Source organism: Tenrec ecaudatus, chromosome 7 (genome assembly GCF_050624435.1).
Source record: "Tenrec ecaudatus isolate mTenEca1 chromosome 7, mTenEca1.hap1, whole genome shotgun sequence".
Taxonomy (NCBI): Eukaryota; Metazoa; Chordata; class Mammalia; order Afrosoricida; family Tenrecidae; genus Tenrec; species Tenrec ecaudatus.
In genome coordinates, this window is record NC_134536.1 from 159,409,818 (window position 1) to 159,429,708 (window position 19,891).

General features: G+C 51.0%; 1 protein-coding gene and 1 non-coding gene across 2 annotated transcripts; both read right to left on the reverse strand.

Moving 5' to 3' along the window:
• Nucleotides 1–10,227: 10,227 nt before the first annotated feature.
• On the reverse strand, nt 10,228–19,838 carry GNL1 (G protein nucleolar 1 (putative)). Its single transcript, XM_075555299.1, has 12 exons — nt 19,464–19,838; nt 18,911–19,076; nt 18,429–18,565; nt 18,120–18,271; nt 17,947–18,018; nt 16,611–16,818; nt 16,352–16,447; nt 15,808–16,002; nt 11,308–11,486; nt 11,062–11,224; nt 10,683–10,823; nt 10,228–10,552 (listed from the first exon to the last, which is right to left on the reverse strand). The coding sequence occupies exons 1-12, from the start codon at nt 19,534–19,536 to the stop codon at nt 10,308–10,310; spliced, it is 1,827 nt and encodes a 608-aa protein (XP_075411414.1). The 5' UTR covers nt 19,537–19,838; the 3' UTR covers nt 10,228–10,307.
• Nucleotides 14,463–14,628, reverse strand: LOC142453850 (U1 spliceosomal RNA). The gene has a single exon (XR_012785434.1). It is a non-coding gene; the product is annotated as a U1 spliceosomal RNA (small nuclear RNA).
• Nucleotides 19,839–19,891: the final 53 nt, after the last annotated feature.

Here is a 19,891-nt window from a genome sequence, read left to right on the forward strand (position 1 = left end):
CAGGGGCTCCTACAACTCTTATCACAATCGATACATCCATCATTGTGTCAAGCACATTTGTATATTTGTTGCCATCATCATTCTCAAAGCATTTTCTTTCTACTTGAGCCCTTAATATCAGCTCCTCATTTTTTTCTCTCCCTCCCTCATGAACTCTTGATAATGTATAAAAAATTTTTTTCATTTCTTCCACTCTCTGATGTCTCCCTTCACCAGTTGTTTATTATCCACCCCCTGGGAGGGGGTTATATGTAGATCATTGTGATGGATTCCCCCTTACCCTCTTGGTATCACTACTCTCAATATGGGTCCTGAGGGGTTTATAGGTCCTGGATTCCCAGTATTTCCAGCTCTTGTCTTTACCTGTGTACATGCTCTGGTCTAGCTGGATTTATAAGGTAGAATTGGGGTCATGGTAGTGGGGGAGGGGAAGAAACATTAAAGAACTGGAGGAAAGTTGTATGTTTCATCAGTGCTATACCACACCCTGACTGGCTCTTCTCTTCCTTGTGACCCCTCTGTAAGGGAATGTCCAATTGTCTACAGATGGGCTTTGGGTCTCCACTCTGCACTCCCACTCACTCATATTGATATGATTTTTATTTTGGGTCTTTGATGCCTGGTACCTGATTCCATTGGCAGTTCATGATCACACAGGCTAATGTGCTTTCTCCATATGGGCTTGCTTGCTTCTCAGCTAGATGGCCACTTGTTTAACTTCAAGCTTTTAAGATCCCAGACTCTATATCTTTTGATAGCCAGGCACTATCAACTTTCTTCACCACATTTGCTTATGCACACATTTGTCTTCAGTGATTGTGTTGGGAAGGTGAGCATCACAGAATTCCCGATTATTAGAACAAAGTGTTCTTGCATTGAGGGGGTACTTGAGTGGAGGCCCATGTCTGTCTGATACCTTAATACTAAACCTATAAATATATGTATATAGATCTATTTCCCTATTGTTATATATCAATATATTTACATATGCACGTGCCTGCATTTAGACTTCCATGAATGTCCTTTGCCTCCTAGTTCTTTTCTCTCTTTTTTTTTTTACTTTCCTCTTGTCGCACTATCATGTTTGGCTTTCATTCAGGTTTCAGTAATTCCTCTTGGTTATATTGCCCTTGATCAAGCCCTACCAGGTATACTATGCCCTCCTTAACATCGATTTTAGATCCATTATTGTTCCCTTGTCCCTGGGTTTGTTAACACCCACTTCCTTTACTCCACCTCCCCTTCTCCCGTCTCCTCCCACACCCTCCAACCATCAGTCCCATTGTTTCCTCCTCTGGATTGTTTATCCATCATTTTCAAAACATTCTCTTTCTACTTGAGCCCTTGGTATTAGCTCTTTTTTCCCTCCCTCCCCTATCCTCATGAACCCTTGATAAATTATAAATTATTATTTTCTTACACCCTCTGCTCTCTCCCTTCACCCATGTTTCTGTTGTTCGTTCCCCTGGGGTTTATGCATCAATCATTGCAATCGGTTCTCCCTTTCTCCTCCTTCCCCCACCTTCATGGTGTCAATACTCCCATTATTGTTCCTGAGGGGTTTATCTGTCCAGAATTCCGTGCATTGAAAGCTCTAATCTGTACCAGTGTACATCATTTGTCTACAGATGGACTTTGGGTCTCCACTGGACCTCCCTCATTTACATAGATATGATTGTTTGTTGGGTCTTCTGATGTCTGATACCTGATCCTGTTGACACCTCGTGATCATACAGACTGGTGTGCTTCTTCCATGTGGGCTTTGTTGATTCCCTGCTAGATGACTGCTTATTTATCTTCAAGCCTTTAAGAGCTTAGACACTATATATTCTAATAGCCAGGCACCTTCAGCTTTCTTCACCACATTTGTTTAGGCACCCATTTCGACTTCAGCTAACCTGTCAGGGAAGGTGAGCATCACAGAATGCCAGGTTATTAGAATAAAGTGTTCTTGCATTGAGGGAGGACTTGAGTAGAGGCCCAATGTCAGTCTGCTACCTTGATACTTAACATATAAATATATGTGCATAGACCTATATCCCTATCATTATATATTATTATACACATGCCTATAATTATAAATGTCTTTTGCCTCGTAGTTCTTTCCTTTATGTCCTGTCCCACTGTCATGTTCAACCTTCATTCAGTTCTCAGTAATTCCTCTTGGTTACATTGCACTTGATCAAACGGTACCAGGCATTCTATACATTCCTTGCCATTGATTTTAGATTTTTTGTTCCCTTGTTCCTGGGTTTGTTAGCTCCCTTTATCCCACCTCCCCCTCTCCACCGCTAACCATCTGTCCTGTTGTTTTCTCCTTGGGATTGTTTATCTATTGTGAGCTATTTTAAGACTTTCCGTACCCTTGGGAAATCCAAATTTTTGCATGAATTTACTTCTTGATCTATGAGCAAAGTCCTTTAGACTTGTATAACTTTGTACACATATTAGTGGGTTCAGTGGAAGCAACTAGGTGAAGAATGATTGAAGGGAAGTGGAAGGACTCAGAGCCCAGTCTAGCTTTAAAGACTAGAGTTTCAGGAATGGATTTTAGAGACGAGGTTCAAATTTAAGTCAAAGACTTGATAGTGGTGATTCTAAAAGTGTTTCTCAGAAAGATTAATTGGGCAAAGATTCAGGCATGTAGTAGACTATATCATTTGCAGTTATAGATCTCCGCAGTGGCTTTTTTAGCATTTCAAATGATGAACTCAAAGACTGATAAACTCAGAAATCCCATGTCGAGTCATGCTGAGTCAGAATCAACTGAATGGCAGTGGGTGATCTAGATCCTGTATCTGGATCCTATATCTGCTTTGGATCCTGTATCTGGATCCTCATCACCTGACCGCCTGTCCTTGTAAGTTGAGCCAGCAGCCCATCATCTGACTTGATTCCTCAGCTTCTACAATTTGGGGACACCAAAGTTTGTCTTCTGATCTGTTGCTTTAGTTCATAAGAACCTGCAACTGCACAAGTTAGGAGAAGTCTCTGGACTTACGTCGGTCTCTCAGATTTGGGACTTGCCCGCCTCTATAAGTCAGTTAGCGAGTTCTGGGAGACGCTTCAGCCAAGTACAGCACCCCAAGGCAGGAGTGAGGGTACTGAGAAGAGTAATTGATGTTAGAGAGAATGAAGTGATTCAACAGTCTGGAAAAGTTAGGTATTTAGGGCCCGGTTAACCTCTCCCTCCCAGGAACCGGCTTTGTGCTGCTCCCTGTACAACAAATCATTCATCCAGCCAGAGATCACGATGATCAATCCACATGATCAGTGTAATGAATGCCAGGAAATTGTACAACTGAAACGGTATGTTTGCATGTTATGGAGATATATATATATATTGTGTGTCTGTGTTTTATGGGTATTTTAATCATAATTTTAATGTATTTTAAAGTAAAAAAAGAAAGCATACAGGATTCAGCTTAAAGGAACTCCCACTAGAAATACTTGGGGCCATTTGAGCACAAATATAATAGCTGTAGTTCACTGCAAAACATTGACTGTGTCAATACTCTTGACTACAGAGATTTTTTATTTAATTTTGATTTTTTTTAGTTTCTTTTTAAAAGACTCATTTTCCACCTTAGTAGATGAATGGCATACTAATTCTTCACTCTAAATATTTTAAATGAAAGGGAAATACCATATATACTCGTGTTTAAGCTGAGTTTTTCAGCACACTTTTGAAGGCAGTTTTTGTGGTAAAATTAGGTGCCTCGGCTAATATTCAGGTTGGCTTATACTCGAGTATATACAGTAATTAAGCATATACCTGCGTCTTAGTTCTCCAGTGTTACTGTAACAAAAACACTGCATCTGGGTGTGGTTAACAAACACATGTTCATGTTCGCACATTCTGGTGGTGCAGCCTGTGTATGGGATACCACCCAGTTCCACAACATTCTCACCATTCTTGTTTGAGCCCGTAGCTGCGGCCACGTTGTCCATCCATCCATCTTGTCACTGATCTTCCCCTTTTCACTGCCCCTCTATCTTTCCAAGCATAATGTCCTACCACAGGGACTGCTCTCTGCTGATAACATGTCCAAAGCACGGCAGACAATGCTCTCACCATCCTTGCTTCTGAGGAGCACTCTGGTGGTACTTCTCCCAAGACAAATTTGTTGTTCTTTGGACCGTCCGTGGTACTTTCAATATCCTTCCACTGCACCGTTATTCGAGTGCGTCCATTCTCCTCCCGTCTTCTAGAATCAGATGTCCAACTTATATATGTATACGACAAATCGAAAATACTATGATTGGTTTAGGCACACCTCACTCCTCAAAGTAACATTCTTGCAGCTCAACACTTTGAAGACGTCTTGTTGCAGCAGATGATTTACCCAATGCGATTGGTCATCTGATCTCTTGGCTGCTGCTTCCGTAAGCATGGCCGGTGGATCACAATAGCAACGCACAAGCCACCAGAGGACAGTGAAGTGACCAACAAGCGCTGGCTGCAGAGGTGAGGAGGTGCCAAGTCTCCGTTCAGGGTGCTGTCACTCTGGGAAAGCTTCCTCACTGTTGAAAGGAAAGCTTTCACTCTGTTGAAAGCTTTCTCTCTGCAGAAAGGGTCTTCTCTCAGTGGGGCTTTTGCTCTTCCTGAGGCTTGACATCCAATCTCACCTTCCTTCTTTAATTTCTTTTATACCCCAAAAGAGATTGACTGTAGATATGCCTCATTAACATAACAAAACACCAGAGTCCCAGCTGGGGATATGACCTCCTATAAAAACTCACTGTCATTGAGGTGATACTGACTCATGGGGACCCTATAGGACAGGGCAGAACTCCCCTGGTCTGAGTAGAAAGCCCCCTTCTTCTCCCTCAGAGCAGTTGGTGGTTTGAACTGCTGACCTTACTAAGGGTTGACAGAGTAATGTGGCGCACCCACTACAGCACCAGCGCCCTTCAACCTCAGATACAGTGGTGAGATTCAAGGCGCTTAACAACCAGCTCACTGCCCTAACGACCATTGTAAGTATTTTAAAAAATGATGTCATACAACAAATACTTAAGAACAATAAATGAGGTACACAAAACTAGATTTTTTCAAAATATTGATAAAAATTAATAATACCTGACATAAAACTTCTATTTAAGATATTTCCATGTTGCTTCTTGATCGGCATCCTCACTTGTAATATTCTTTGCTTTCGTCCAAGCATTATTGGCTGTGTGATCTGTCTCTAGACATCTTTTCACTGTGAAAGTAGGATCCCATTCCTTTAAGCAGGTGTCTTCAAACTACGGCCCGCAGGCCACCTGCGGCCCACCAAGGACATTTATCTGGTTCGCTGGATGTTTTTGCCCCGTTTGGTTTTTCACTTCAAAATAAGATATGTGCAGTGTGCATAGGAATTTGTTCATAGTTTTTTATAATATTGAAAAAGTTTATATTTAGCATTAACCATCTGGGCTCACTTTAGATGATTGCAATTTTGTTGGCAACATCTACAGCGTCATAGTCAGGAGCCTTCTTTTCACCGTCAGGCCTGATCAAGGGGTTGACCTTGACTACGTCAATGTCATAGAGCTTCTTCACAGCCTGTGTGATCTGGTGTTTGTTGGCCCTGACACCCACAATGAACACAAGTGTGTTGTTCTCTTCGATCTTCTGCATGCAGACTCTGTGGTCAAGGGGAACTTGACGATGGCATAATGATCCAGCTTATTTCTCCTGGGGGCGCTCTTTCCAGGGTACTTGGGCTGCCTTCTTAGTCTTAGAGTCTTGAGCCGCCGGAAGGTGGGTGACGTGCAGATATTTTTGTGTGTGTGTGGCTGTGGACGCCTTTCAGCACGGCCTTCTTGGCTTTTAAAGCCTTTGCTTTGGCTTCCGTTTTGGAAGGGGCAGGAGCTTCCTTCTTTGCCTTCGGCGCCATCTTCCTGTTCATAGTTTTTTTAAAAAAAACTATAGTCCAGCCCTCCAAGGGGTCTGAGGGACAGTGAACTGGCCCCCTGTTTAAAAAGTGTGAGAACCCCTGCTTTAGAGCATTCGTTCTCAATCTTCCTAATGCCTCGATCCTTTAATACAGTTCCTCATGGTGTGGTGACCCCAACCATAAAATTATTTTTGTTGCTACTTCATCACTGTCATTTAGCGACTGTTATGAATCATAATGTATTTATCTGAGATGCAGGATGTGTTTTCATTGTCACAAGTTGAACAGAATTAAAGCATAGTGATTAATCACAAGGACAATATGTAATTATCTATTGCAAAATATTTATTTCTAATTACAAATAAATAAAATTTTGTCTTGAAACATGGTATAGCTTGGATAACAGTCTTCCCACTGGGTACTGGTATGCGGGTGTATCTGCATCTGGGGCGATCCACTTGTCTTGGTTCCTAAGACCATCTGAAAGATGTGTTTTCCCATAGTCTTAGGCAACCCCTTTCACAGTTGACCCCAAAAGGGGTCGCGAACCACAGGTCGAGAACCACTGCTTTAGAGGTAGGCCAATTAAACAACAGTCATTGTGTTTGATATGCGAGAAAACAGGGGACTTCTCTTCTCGGAACACATTAGTCCTCTTCCGAAAAATCGCTTTCTGCTTCTGCTGAACTTACAGCAATTGTTCCAACGATATTTTTAGTTCTTTTAACACTTTCCGGAATTGCATCATTCACGCAAGACATCCTGTGGGAATTTGGGGTGGAACCCAAGGCACAGGAATGGCAGTGTGTCACCTCTGCTTGCTTGGCGCTTTTTCTCTCCAGGTTCTATGCTTAGTGAAATAACAACTGCAAGGGAATCCAAAGGTTAGTATTTCATCAAAAGCATTAGGAGTTTCATGAAATGAGAAAATATTATAGCCAGAGTTCCATCTAGTTTTTTGCCTGTGGATGGGATGAGTAGGTACACCCTTGTGCAGATGAACATTAAAAACGAGTAAGATTTTGAACTTCTGATTTCCACGTTGGGTGACGGCCAAGGGGAACTTGAAAGTGCCATGTGAACAACCAGATCGCCAAACGCAACAAAAAAGCTAGGTCTTGGTTCTGCCAAACTGGTTCAAACTGGCTGATGTATCATCTTTTTTTTTTTTTTTGCGGGGGTGGACATAATTCAGTCCTACCTTTGTAGAAAGAACCCCACTCCCCAATCGATGATAGCTCCTCTCTAGATGATGTTGCTAGCTGCCGTTGCGTTCATCCCAGGCTCGCGGGGAACCTGCAGATCACGTGTATTACCAGGTAGAACTTGCTCCGCAGGCTTTTCTGGGCTGCGATCTTTATGGAAGCAGTTCTTCAGGCCTTTCTTCCTGAGGGCCACTCAGGACCCAAACCCAATGCACTGCTGCCAAGTTGACTCTAACTCATAGTGACCCTTTAGATCAGAGTACAACTGCTCTGTGGGCTTCTGTATGGTAGTAGAAACCCGCCTCGTTTTTCCTTGCAGTGCCTGGGGGGTCTTGAGCAACTGACTTTGTCCCTGGCAGCCAGACTCGGAATCTTCTACACCACTAGGTCTCCTTTTGGGGAGCCATTCAAAAACCAAACTCATTGCCATTGAGTAAAGTCGATTCCTAGGGATCCTATAGAACAGGGTGGAATGCTCCTGTGGGTTTCTAAGACCAGGAATAGAGCCTCATCTTTCTCCTGCAGAGCTGCCGGTAGCTTCAAACTGCTGACCTTGGGGTTAGCAGCCCCAGGAATTACCCGGTATTCCTGTAGCACCCCTTTACCATGGATCGCTGAAGTTCTTGCAGTACACTTAGGTAATTTGCTGTCCGCAGCTTTAAACTCTGTCTCTCCACGCCTTCCAAGTGCCCAAGGCCCCTCCCGTATAGAACCGCCCCATGGGATCTTGAATCACATTCTCAGTCCACTTACCAGTTCCATTCTACAATAAATTGTGAGCCCCGGGAAGGGCCATCTCTGCCTTACCACTTCACAGCCAAAGACTCGCAAACCAATTGCAAAGGGTCAATGGGTGATCGAATCCTTGGAATGATTATACTACTTGTTATGATAGGTTCAATGAATACATGTAAAATAACCCTAACTTATACGACACTGTGGACGTTATACGATTCATGGTTGCTCTACTAAGTCATAAATGCTTCGAGGGTAGGATCTGTGCCTAACTTCTTGGCCCAGAACAAGGCATGTATGTTCTCTCTCACTATAGGAAGAGAGGCTTAGATAAGTGATCTACCCCGGACCATGCATTGTATCTGGGGACAGGGGAAGCTTGGAAGGCAATGGGTTGATATTTAAATCAAGTTTCAGCTATCAGGAGACTGGCCAGAAGCTTTGGAAGCAGTCAGAGCCCCTGATGTCCATGGTCAAGTGCTCAGTCACATAGGTGTGACCCAGAGGGAGGACTAGCATCCTTGGTGTTTAAGGACAGGATACTGAAGCCCTGGGTTCTTTTATTTCTGTCTCTTTCAACCTCAGCCTCAGGTCCTGGGATTGAGGTCATTTACCCATCTCTGCCCTCATCCATTTGTTCCTAAAATAGTTCTTTTCCCAGTGTTACCTTCCAACAGAGCGCAAGTCACTGGCAAAGACCTGCCAGGAGTCACTTACAGCCCAGCCCCTGGGGGATGTTTTGAGTTTCCTACTTGCAGATCTTCAGGAGTAAAACCTCCCCGCCTCACACAGACCCCCACCCCCCTCTGGTGTCAGCTCTTCGTCCCCACCCCCAAACTCATGAGACAGCCAAGAGGTGAGAACAAGAGCAGCAGCAGGAGACACGTGCAGAATGGTGGGGTTTCTTCCTTTCCAGGCCATGAATTGTGGCCCCACATCCCCTCCAGCAGCAGAGGAGGCTCTGAGCACCCCAGGGGACACTGAGCTGCCATCCTCTTGCTTTCATCAGCATAAAGCCCACCCCCTTCAGGCCAACATGGCCAAGGTGGGAGACTGGGTTTTCTGTCAGAGGGCTTTTCCTAGTGTTCTTCAACCTTCAAAAACACTCACATGCTACTTAATCTTTGCACCTGGGTACAAATTCCGTTAGCTCCTTAGTAGGACCAAAGGAACTGATGAACTTGAATGCTGTAGCCGACACCTCAGCTTCTTCTAAATATGCTTTACTTCCCTATGTATGCTGCTTGGCTACCGGAGTCTGTTGGCATCGGAGAAATTGTCCTGTGACCAAGAACTTCGGCGAGGATTTTAAACTTCTTTCCTCCTCATGCCTATTTCTAATGGTCAGTCCGCCCAACTATGTGCTGTGCTTCCATCTAACTCAGACACAGCCATGAAAGCAGCCAGGGAACCATCTCCCTTCTCTCTTTCCCCCAAAGAAATACTTCCAGGGAGTCCAGACTCTAGAAGGCAGGCAGGCAAGGGGTGGCCTGGGGCTCACTCCTGTGGATGTGCAGTGACACCCACAACGATGACTGCAGCCTTGTGTCTCCTCGGCTGGAGCCTGCACTGGCCACCTTTGCTTCATGCCCAGACGAGGGAAAACGGCATTCAGGAGGCTGGGTCTGCGCCCTCTCCTCCACCTTTAGCGGCTGGGATGGATTCTAAGTTAGGAAAGTGAACATTGGGCTTCAAGGGCTGTTCTGCCCGGGTCATAAATGGGCACACTACTTGTCTGCCAGTAATCAAGACACACTCCTAAACATTCCACTGACAGTCACAAGCACAATGTCTTCATTAGGAATTTCGGTGGGCATGAAATTCTGGGGTTCCACCACAGGGGCCCCCAGTCTTTGGTGAGCATACTGCAAATACCTGGATATGGGGACTGAGGTCCGGCACACTGTAAACCCTCAGCAAGTACTTGCTGAACTTCAAGAAATCTTGTAAAAAAAAAAATCTCGCTTGGCAGACATTGAATGGCTTGTGACACCTTCTCATGTGGCTGCTTTCCCCAGGAAGTACAGTGCCGGCTCTAGCAGCAGGGAGCGCACACATCGCCTCCTCAGGTCAGAGGGGCAATGAATGGCACAGACTCCACGAAGAGCTGGACTTAGTTTAAGCTCCTAGAAAACAGCACATACGTGCACACGCGCACGCACGCATGCACACACACACTCTCTCTTCCTCAGCTTCACCTGAATCTTAAGGTGCACAGTGGGCACAGGAAGCTGCTTTTAGGGGCTTGGATCCTGCTGGGGCCCCTACTAAGAACTTCCCTTAGCAAAGTGAATGCATGCACAAAGTTCGCCCCCGTTTTTGCGCCTGAACCAGGTTCTCTCACTTCGGTCCATCTGGGGAAAGGGCTACGAAGCAGACAATCTTTATTCACAATCGGGGCACCAGAGAGGGGCTCCCCCCCCCCCCCCGGTCAGTCCAAAAGCAAAGATACTGGGCAGGGCAGCTGGCGCAGGGTGGGGACTCAGCATTCATCCTCCCCCAGAAGGGCGTACGGGTTTCGGGCAGCCAGGCTGGACCCTGGAGCTGAGGTAGGGGTGTCCTCATCTCCTTCCCCCTCCTCATCTGCATCCCGGTCTTCCTCTCCTTCTTCCTCACAGGAGCTACTCAGTTCTTCCTCTTCCTCCTCTTCCTCCTCATCACCTGCTGGGCCCACCCTGCCCTGCATGACCACCAGCTCCAAGGTTTCTGGATGGGACTCCCAGGTGCCTAGGGAACAAGACCAGGAAAAAAAAGAGGTGGGAGGTGGCTGGGGCTTGGAGGGGTGGGGTGAGCTTTGAGGCAGGGACTCAAGCCAGGGAGAAGAAGCAAAGCCAGGCCCACCACCTGGCTCTCTGACCTTTCTGTTCGTTGAAGCCCGGGGGGTGAAAGCACAGGCTGAGGCGGCCGTCCACCGCCAGCCGCAGGAGGCTGTTGGCGGCCCTGTACACGTCATTCCGCGCCGCCTTGGCGGTCTTGTAGCCACGTCTCTCTGCCCAGGCTGCAGAGCGAAAAGAACCAAGGGAAAGGGCCCAGTTAACCAGGTCCCAGTCATCATCACCCCGACCCCTTAACCCAGCCCTTCCCGTTTCCCTGAGAGCATTCCAGGCCAGACAACTCGCTGGCTGTGGGGCAGTTGGTCCTGGATGGCAGAATCTCTAAGCAGCAGCAGAAGGCTGGCAGGTGAGGGAGAGCCGCTGAGGTCAGGTGGGAACGAGAAGTCGGACAGGGGGACCCACCTTCACAGACATCCCAGGCACACCAGGCGTGTTCTGCGGAGGGGCCCTCAGCCTCCGGGTGGCGCAGGCGGAGCAGCGCCTGGACGGGGATCCGGGAGGCTAGATAGCCCACAGCTGTGTATGGCTCCTGGATTTGGGCGATGGGGTAGATCCCTGCCAGGACCTGATGGAAACAAGGATGCTCAGCCCTCCTCCACGTCCTGGCTTGGCTTCCCTCCCAGTCCCCTGCTCCCGCTGCCCAAGTACCTGCAACTGCCTGGGCAGGAGAGAGGGGAAGATGAGGCCCGGGCAGTCACAGAGCTTCACAGAAGGGGTGAGGAAATAGGTCTGAAAGTACCGGGTGTGGCCCGGCGTCCTGGACACACTCACAACCTTCCGCCCGACCAGGCCATTGATCAGCGAAGACTTTCCCACGTTGGGGAAACCTGGGGCAGGCAAGGCAAGCACAAAGACAATGAGCATTCCTCATCCCGGGGCCTCACTCTGCACGGCTGCTTGACCCCTTAGCTACTTGGGATGGGGGAGCCCAGCTGAGAGATACAGGGGCCTGAACAGCACGAGGCAACTCTGGGTTGCCAGGTGAGACTCCTGGCGCCTCTGCTCACCAGCTTGGTGACAGCAAGGCAACTTCCTGAACTTCCTGTTTCCCCTTCCACAACAGGGATTCTTTCCTACCTCCAGTTGGCAAGATTAAGTCAGACACCAGGTAACACTTCGTGGTGTACAGTACGCAGGCATGCATCTCCTAAGAACCACCACTGAATCATCCAAGGAGAAGGGCAGAGGGCAAGTTCTCAGCCTCTCTCCTCCTCTCTCCTCATGACCACCAGCATCCCCCGCCCGGCTGACTTTGGTACAGCCTGCTGGCCACTCAGTGCCAAGGTCCCACTTCCAAAGACCAGTTCTTTTTCATGGCCAACCTACAGTCGGGCACTCTGCCAGCCCTCAGCACTCCCTGGTCTTGCCTCTCCCTCTGCTCACTCCCCTGGAGCAACCTCAACCCTGTAAAGCGAAGCTGGTTCCCATTCCCTGGGCAGCTGAATGTGGCTGAAGCAAAGTAGATGCCCCCCCACGCGCCCGTGGTCCTGTTGCAACACCCCAGGAGTACCTCTTTCACAGGAAGGAAAAAGGAGGGAGGGAGGGAAGGCGGATGGTGGGAAAGACCTGCTCCGGACAATCCCCATCACCCCTCTTTCTCTCTCCCCTTGCTGATACAACCACTTAGAAGACAACTAGTTTGTCACGCCTCCACGCCACCTTTGTGACGAACTATAACGTGAAAAAATGCACAAAACATCAACGGCAGTCTAGTGGGCCTTGGAAGACCCACCTCTGGGCACGGTGGGCAGCCCTCTGCCTCGGAGGCCCCCCTGATCCATCCTGAGTCGTTTTCCTCCTAAAGAGATTCCACTTCTCATTGTTTGCAGTAGTCCTGTTTCACTAAGAGTGTGGTCTAGCTCGGCAGCGTTTGCACTGTGTGATCACGCAATAGGTAGGGCAAGAGGCACTGTTGTGTCTGGATCCCTGTGTGCAAATGATGTGAGGTTCTGTCGTGTTACGACACATCCCCCCTTGGGCCAACCACAGTCTGGATTTCGTCACCACGCCCGCACTGAAGCCACAGACCTGCCAAGTCGAGCCCAGCCCACATCCTTGTTCCCATCTTCTTTGGCCCACCAGAACAGGGGACATGGCTGATCTCTCCTTTCCTCTTCAAATACTTTTTTGCGATGACTTCTGGGAGACTCTGGGATTTCTCCCTCCTACTCTGAGCCTCTGAATGCTGTCCTGCCCCGACCCAGTCCCCTGGCTTTCTCTTCTTCATCTTCCTCCTCTCCCACACCCATCCGACTCCATGGCTTTCAATACCCTCCATGGTCTCCATCAGTGTCTCCCCGTTTACATCTCTTCCAACCCTCTCCTACCCTCCTCAACTCTAGAGGCTTATCCTCAACTGTTCGTTCAATAGCTCCGCTTGGGATCTTTGAAAGACCCCAAAGTTTAACTTTCTGTTCCCTTTTTGGTTCCCTGGCCCTCAAAGAGGCCTGGTGGCATGGTAGGTTAAGTGTTAGGTGGGTGGTTCAAGCCCACCAGCTGCTCCACGCATGGAATGTGAGGCTGTCTGCTCCGATACAGATTTACAGCCTCGGAGACCCTATTGAGCAGTTTGACTCTGTCCTGCAGGGCTGCCGAGACTTGGAGGTGATGGATGACAGTGGGTTCACCCTCCTTGTCCTCTCAAAATCTGCCCCTCTCCCGGTCTTCCCACAGGGTCAGGCCCCAATGACTCCTCCTTTCTCTTCTCCCCTCAGTGCAATCCACCAGCTACACTGTTTGTTCTACCTGTCTCACTGCCCGCCACTTCGACCACCCTGCTCTACGAAACTGCTGTCCCCACCTCCGTGAGTGACTGGCATGACCTCTGTGCCTTCTCAGCCGCCTTTCTTACCAATCCTCCCCCTCAAACAAGCCAAATCCACTGCCATCAGGTCACTTCCAACTCAGTGACCCTGTACAAAGCTTCTAAGGTTATCTTTTTTTTTTAAGGTTATAAATTTTTACAGAAGCAGACAGTCTCATCCTTCTCTCACGGAGTAGCTGGTGGTTTTGAACCTCTAACCTTGTAGTTAGCAGTCCAATGCCACCAGGATTCCTTCGATGACAGCTTAGTACAGATTCATCCTGACAGTCCCAACGGCTTCCTTTGCTGGGAAAGTTGATGCCAGCCAAGCCTGTAAACCACTTCAAGGCTTTGATGGTAGCTCATGTCAGTACTGAGAGTTTATACAGAGCTCGGTAGCTCAGAACCTCGGCAGTAGTAAAACACTTCCGAGAGAGAAAAACATTGAGGTGGTTTAACATTATTAAAACAAGAACAAAGTTGAAGCACATACAGTCAGAACTGAATGCTGCAGTGGTAAAGAATGGGAACTGGGAGTTAGTGAAGACAGAGCACGGAATGCCCCGAGAAGCCTCCGCAGAATGGAGACAGAGAGTACTATTTGTTGAAAGACCAGGCCGTCTCAGAAGCACTCAGCATGATATCATCAACGGGGTGGGCTTCCTAAGCTGAGTTCTGAGCCAACAAACCTTTCGTTGATTTCAGCCCCCCTCCGCCAAGACCCCAAATAAATGATCCTCTGAGTGACGGAGATAGCAACTGCTATTTTACACTGGAAGAGCCCTGGTGGGGATGTGGGGGTGTTGGACTGCTTGGTAGCCACAAGATCGGTGGCTCAAAATGACCCACCTCTCCTAAGGAGACAGATGAAGCCATCTGCTCCCATAATGCTTCACGGTCTCGGGAAGTCAACATCGGGTCACTAAGAGCCAGAATGGGGCTCAATGGCGTGGGTTTGGTTTTAGGGATTATTTTACATGGATCCTGCTTTTCCTTTTTTCAGGGGAGAGTGTGAACACCTGCTCCCTACTACCACAAATTATTCAGTCGAGTTTCTCACATTTGGGGAAATCGCAGGGGTCGGCACATCCGGAGCGCAATGGGTAGGCCTCGCCCTGGGAAAACCACCTTCGTGATCCTGGTCTCTCCCCTGCCAGGTTAAGTATGGATTCTGCTTTTCAAAGAAGTTCTGTAACCATTAAAATGATTTTCTGATTTAAAAAAAGGAATTGAGAGCCTGTCATTCTCCTGCTCAGTCAAAAGGCCCTAGATGATGTGGCCTGTGAAGGCTTCTCCAACCTCAGCCCGCTACTCTTCCCTAACTCTGATCCCCCAACCCTGACCAACCCCCTGCACTCCTGCTGGCCCCAGAATCACCGAGCTCCCAGTCTTTCCCGAAACAACACGAAGACCGAGCGCTAAGTGTACAGCACTTGCTCCCAGAAGTCCGGTTACCAGCTGCGCGTCCCCCCTTCTTCTGGGCTGAGCTCTTTCTGCTTCCAGTATCACCTCAGACAAGATACTGTGGCAAGGTCTCACCTCGCATTTCCAACAAAAACTATTTGAAGAGATCACACTGAAAAGTGGGGGGACTCGGGCTCTTATCCGACATTGCTTTCTCCCCACGGAGGGCAGCAGCTTCTCCTCGACAACAGCCCTTACTGAGGACGGCGACCCAGACTCCCAGTACAACTTGACGATCACGCTAAGAGCTCAGTGCTACAGCTGAACACGAGAAAACACCGACGCACAGCACAGCACAGCCGCCCGGTTCAGCTTCCCAAGAGAGTACACCTTCCCGGGGCCACCTCTCTCGCTCAAGAGTAGCTGGGGGTTGAACCACTGACCTTATAGTTAGCAGCCCAATACCTAACCCCCCACCACAGTATCACGCACAAAATTCATATGCAGCATTAATACTGCACATTCTACCAATGTTACTATTACTAACTGACAACAATTACATTGACATGAACACTGCATATTCATATACAGTATTACATACCAAAATCCCTGTGAACAATGCCTGGTACGGGGCAGCACCCTTTCAGTGCTACGCTCTAGCGGCTTTGTCGGGCGCTGCGAGGCCCCCTCAGCACCACTCCACTTACCCTTCATGCCCACTCTTTGCATTTGGCATCGGGGCCTCAGTTTTGTCACCAAAGGAACAGAAACTCAGAGCTGTTAATGAATTTTCTCAGTCACACAGCTGGGAAGAGGTGGATTCATTCAGCAGACGGGCCTCCTCTGCCTTGCCTCTTCTACGTCCTGAGACCTAACGGGGCCTGAGCCCACCCCTCTTTGCCAAGCACTGAAACGCTGTGTCCGCAATGCCGCTTCCTTACCCACACAGCCGATGGTCACCACCCCATCCTTAAAGCGCTCCCGAGCGGGGCCGGCCGGCTCCATCGCGGAATCAGTCTGCTGCTCCACCAGGACTGCGGGCCCGTCGTCATCCTCCTCCTCCTCCCCGGAGCCGTTACCCCAGGTGGCCCCGGCCACGTCCCGTGCAATCTTCTCCCGCCAGCTGCTCAAGTCTACTACTCGGGAAGAAGAAGATGGAGGTGGCTCTCCCTGGGACCACCGAGAACAGTGACCCCCCCGCCCCAACTGTGCATCACACAGCTGATGGGTTGAGTGACCTCTGGGGTGAGCAGCCCAAAAGCCTCTCCTCAGCTTGTAGGTCAACCCACCCCAAGAACCACTGGCATTTCTGTTTCTGAAAAGTACCGAGGAGACCGAAGGCTGCATCCCACCGAAGTGCCTGCCCACCGTCTTGCTAGTCAGCCCCCATGACCCACAACCTCTCTAAGGCGTCTACAACAGAGGGGCTGACTTGCAGAAGCCCCGGTCTCAGGTGTCCCGTGGCACCTTCTGAGGGGCACATACCTTTCCCCGCGGTGATGGCTTCACAGGCTCTGAGCAACTGCTCCGGTCCCAGAGCCCGGGTCCACCCTCTCCCACGCTTCCGACTCTTCTTCAAGACTAAGGTCAGAAGGCACAAAGGGTTAACACTCAGGCTTCCGCAGCCCACCTCCGCCACCACCAGGGGAGCTGAGCTCAGGGCCCCACGGTTCACTAGCATCTCTGCTGTCCCCCTGGTGCACTGCTACCCCAGCTCTCCACGAGGCCCTCACTGCCCACTCACCGCTACTGGGGTCCTGTGGGGAACGCGGATCCCGAGGGAAAGAGGTGAAAAGGACGATGTGCAGCTGGGGGTAGTGTTGGTGGAAATAGTGCTTCCAGGCAACCACGAGGGCTGGCGAGGCCAGGTCCACTTTGTTCAGAACCAGCACCAGGGCCAGCCCCAGTTCTCCAGTCACGTACTCATAAAGCGCGGGCGGGAAATTCACGACCTGCAGGAGGGAGCAGTGAGACCCAGGCACAGCTCAGACACAGGCCCCAGCAGGGGCAGGCTCGCCAGTGAAGCCAGCAAATCAGCCAAACAGAAAGTGAAGCCGACACGGGTTAGTAACGGCAGCGTGAGGCTCAAGGGGGATTCGTGCAGGTCATGATTAGGGACAGAGACAAGCCAAAACTGACATAAGGAAACAGTGGCTCCAGCACACTGAGGTACAGGCTGTGCGAGCAGATGGATGCAGAGGGAGGATGTGTGTGTGTGGAAGTTTGTGGAGAAGCTGGTCCCTTAATTTCACTTTTCTACCAACATTTGGAAGCCTCCTCATATACGTGTAGCCATGTATGGGTGTGCGGCATGTGTGTGCGCCTGCACACTGTGTGTGTGTGTGTGTGGGCTTATGGGTCATTAGGGGACACTGACACAAATGTCCTCACAGACCTCTCTTTTTCCCTCTGAAGGACAAGATCACAGTAAAAGGTCAAGATCTGTGAGAGAGTAGCCCAGGATAAGAACCTAAGCCTTAATCCCGAGCTGAGCATTCCAGGTGAGGGTAGAATCTTACAGTGAGAAGGCACCGCTATGACCCAGGAGCTACGGAGGAAAAGGCATGTGTGGGTAGGGCAGGGGAAGTCCCGAGCTGCTTCCATAAAAATCCCTGGGAATTCCACCAAACCAAACCCAACTCACTCCCTAGTGACCCCAGAGGACAGGGTAGGTCTGCTCCTGGGAGTTTCCAAGACTAACTCTTTAAGGGAGTAGAAAGCCCATCTTTCTCCCACGGGGCAGCTGGTGGTTTTGAACTGCAGACCTTGTGGATCCCAGCCCGATACATAGCCATCATGCCATGAGGAGCTCCACAAGGGAACTTTATGTGTTGGCCTGCCTCTGGCGGGCTGGGAGGTGTGTCAAAGGAAGGGGAGAAGCGGGCCAGCCAAGAAAGGCATGAGAACCGAGAGCTATGAGAACAGATGAGTAAAGAAGCGAGTCCCAGACTACGGACATCAACACAGGGTGGAGTAACTAGAAATGACAAGAAACGGCTGTCTGTCCCCCAACTCCTGCCCCTGACCTTGACTCCTCAAGAGCCTTCCTCCCCTTGCCCACCTTCACCCTTCATACTCACGGGATGCCGGATATCGGTGATGAGCAGGACAATGTCAGACATCTCCAACACTCGCCACAGCTGCCTCCATGTCTGCAGAGAGAGGAGGGGGTGGAAACACACGGAGCTCCAGGCAGGGTGCCCCTCCCACTCGGACCAACATGACCATGGGTCTCTCTATGCCCCATGCTCACCTCCAGATTATGCTCAAAGTAGCTGAGCTTCGCAGAGGGGTAGGCCCCATGAATCTTCCCAAGATACTCCTGGAAGCTGCGTTCCTCCTGACTCATCAGTTGCTCCTTGGACATCTCATAGCTCCAAGGAGGACGTCGAGGAAAGTCCAGGACTGGAGGAAACAGCCAAGTCCAAGTAGGAACGAGGAGCGTTTCGGGGCTCACAGGTGTGTAACCAACTCTTCTCCTCCCGATCAGCTCCGACCCTCCCAACCTCCCTTCCCCAGGGTATTTCCCGTCCCAAAGATCCCGGGGTGGACCGGGACTCACCCGAGTCAGGCTGATAGACTTCCCTGATGTCCAGCTCCAGCACCTCCGGGCTGACAGGCTGCAGTACTTGCTCCCGGGCTGCTCTCCTCCTCCTCTCCACATCCTCCCTGCTGTCCCGCTCAAAATGCAGCCGGTATCTGCGGGGACGGGGACCAGGCTTCCAGCACGCCCCGGGGCCTACACACCCCATCTTCCCTCCTCTCGGCCCTCCTTCCCTCTACAGTGGTTCAAATCTCATTTCTCCACCGGCCAGCTTCACTCCAAGTCTCTTTTCCTCCTCTTCGAAAGCCAAACTCCACTCCCTCCTCAAAGGGAAGGCTGTGGAGCACTCTGGACACCCCAACCCCACCTCTTCTACATCCAAGCCTCCACCAGCAGCAGCCTGCCCCCCCCCCCACGCCCCACCTACACACACGTTCGGACTTCCGGGTAGACTCCGGGCAGTACCCCATCCCACCCCTGCTCCGCCCACCCTCCCTCACCGATTTGGGTCGAAGCTTCGCGGGCCCAGCCCCTGGGTTGGCTGCTGATTAAGCCTGCGGATGTGATGGGTCACGGACTCCCCGTCCGAGGTATCCGTCTGCTCCTCCCGCCGCTCCCGGCTCCCGCTGCGGCTGTTGGAACTGGAGCGCAGCCCATCTTGAAGCCCTGCGGGGAGGGGCCGGTGACGACAGGGGCCAGAAAACCCCCCCTCCCTGGCTCCCTCATCACCCCACTCCGCTCGTTTCAAGGCCCCCGATCTTGACAGCCACTCGGCCCAGGACCCTCCCGGATGTGCGTGGGGGTGGGGGGGTGGACTCACCCCTCCTCCAAGGAGCTGCGGGGATGGAGGAATTCCCCTCCCCCAACTCGCAATCCTCTCCCAACCCTTGCAGCGGCCGGGGGACTAAAGCAAGGGACGCTCCCGGGTCCCCGGCACGGGTCGCCGCGCGCGCCCCCCCACCCCCGCCCCCAGGGCCGCCGCAGCAGGCACACCTCTCCCTCCAGATGTGCAGGAGCCCGAGCCCCGCCTCCTGCTCCCGCTCCCACACGGACCTCGCTTCCGTTCCCGCTTGTCCTGCAGCTGCTTCTTCTTCTGCTTCACGCTGAAAGGCTTCTTCCTCGGCATGGCCCGGACCGGCACACCTGGCCCGCCCTGCGCGGAGCTCCGGCCGCCTCAACGGACTGCCCGCGACCCCGGGCAGCCCCCGCCGCTCAGGGCCCGGGGCCCCGGAGGGGGCGGGGCCTCCCGGTGACGTCAGCGGGCGGGCCGCGGCGGCTCCCGGGGGAAGGCGGACGCGAGCCGCCCGCAGAACAGTCGCTTCCCTCCTGGGGGGCGAGGCGAGACGAGCCGGCGGTGCCCCGCGGGCTGCCCGCCCCGGGGCGCGGGACGCAGTGGCACCGAGAGGGCGCCGCGGCGGCCGGGGAGGAGGCGCGCGTGGGAGGCTCGCGCTCACTCCGTCACGGGCGCTACCAAGTCGCCG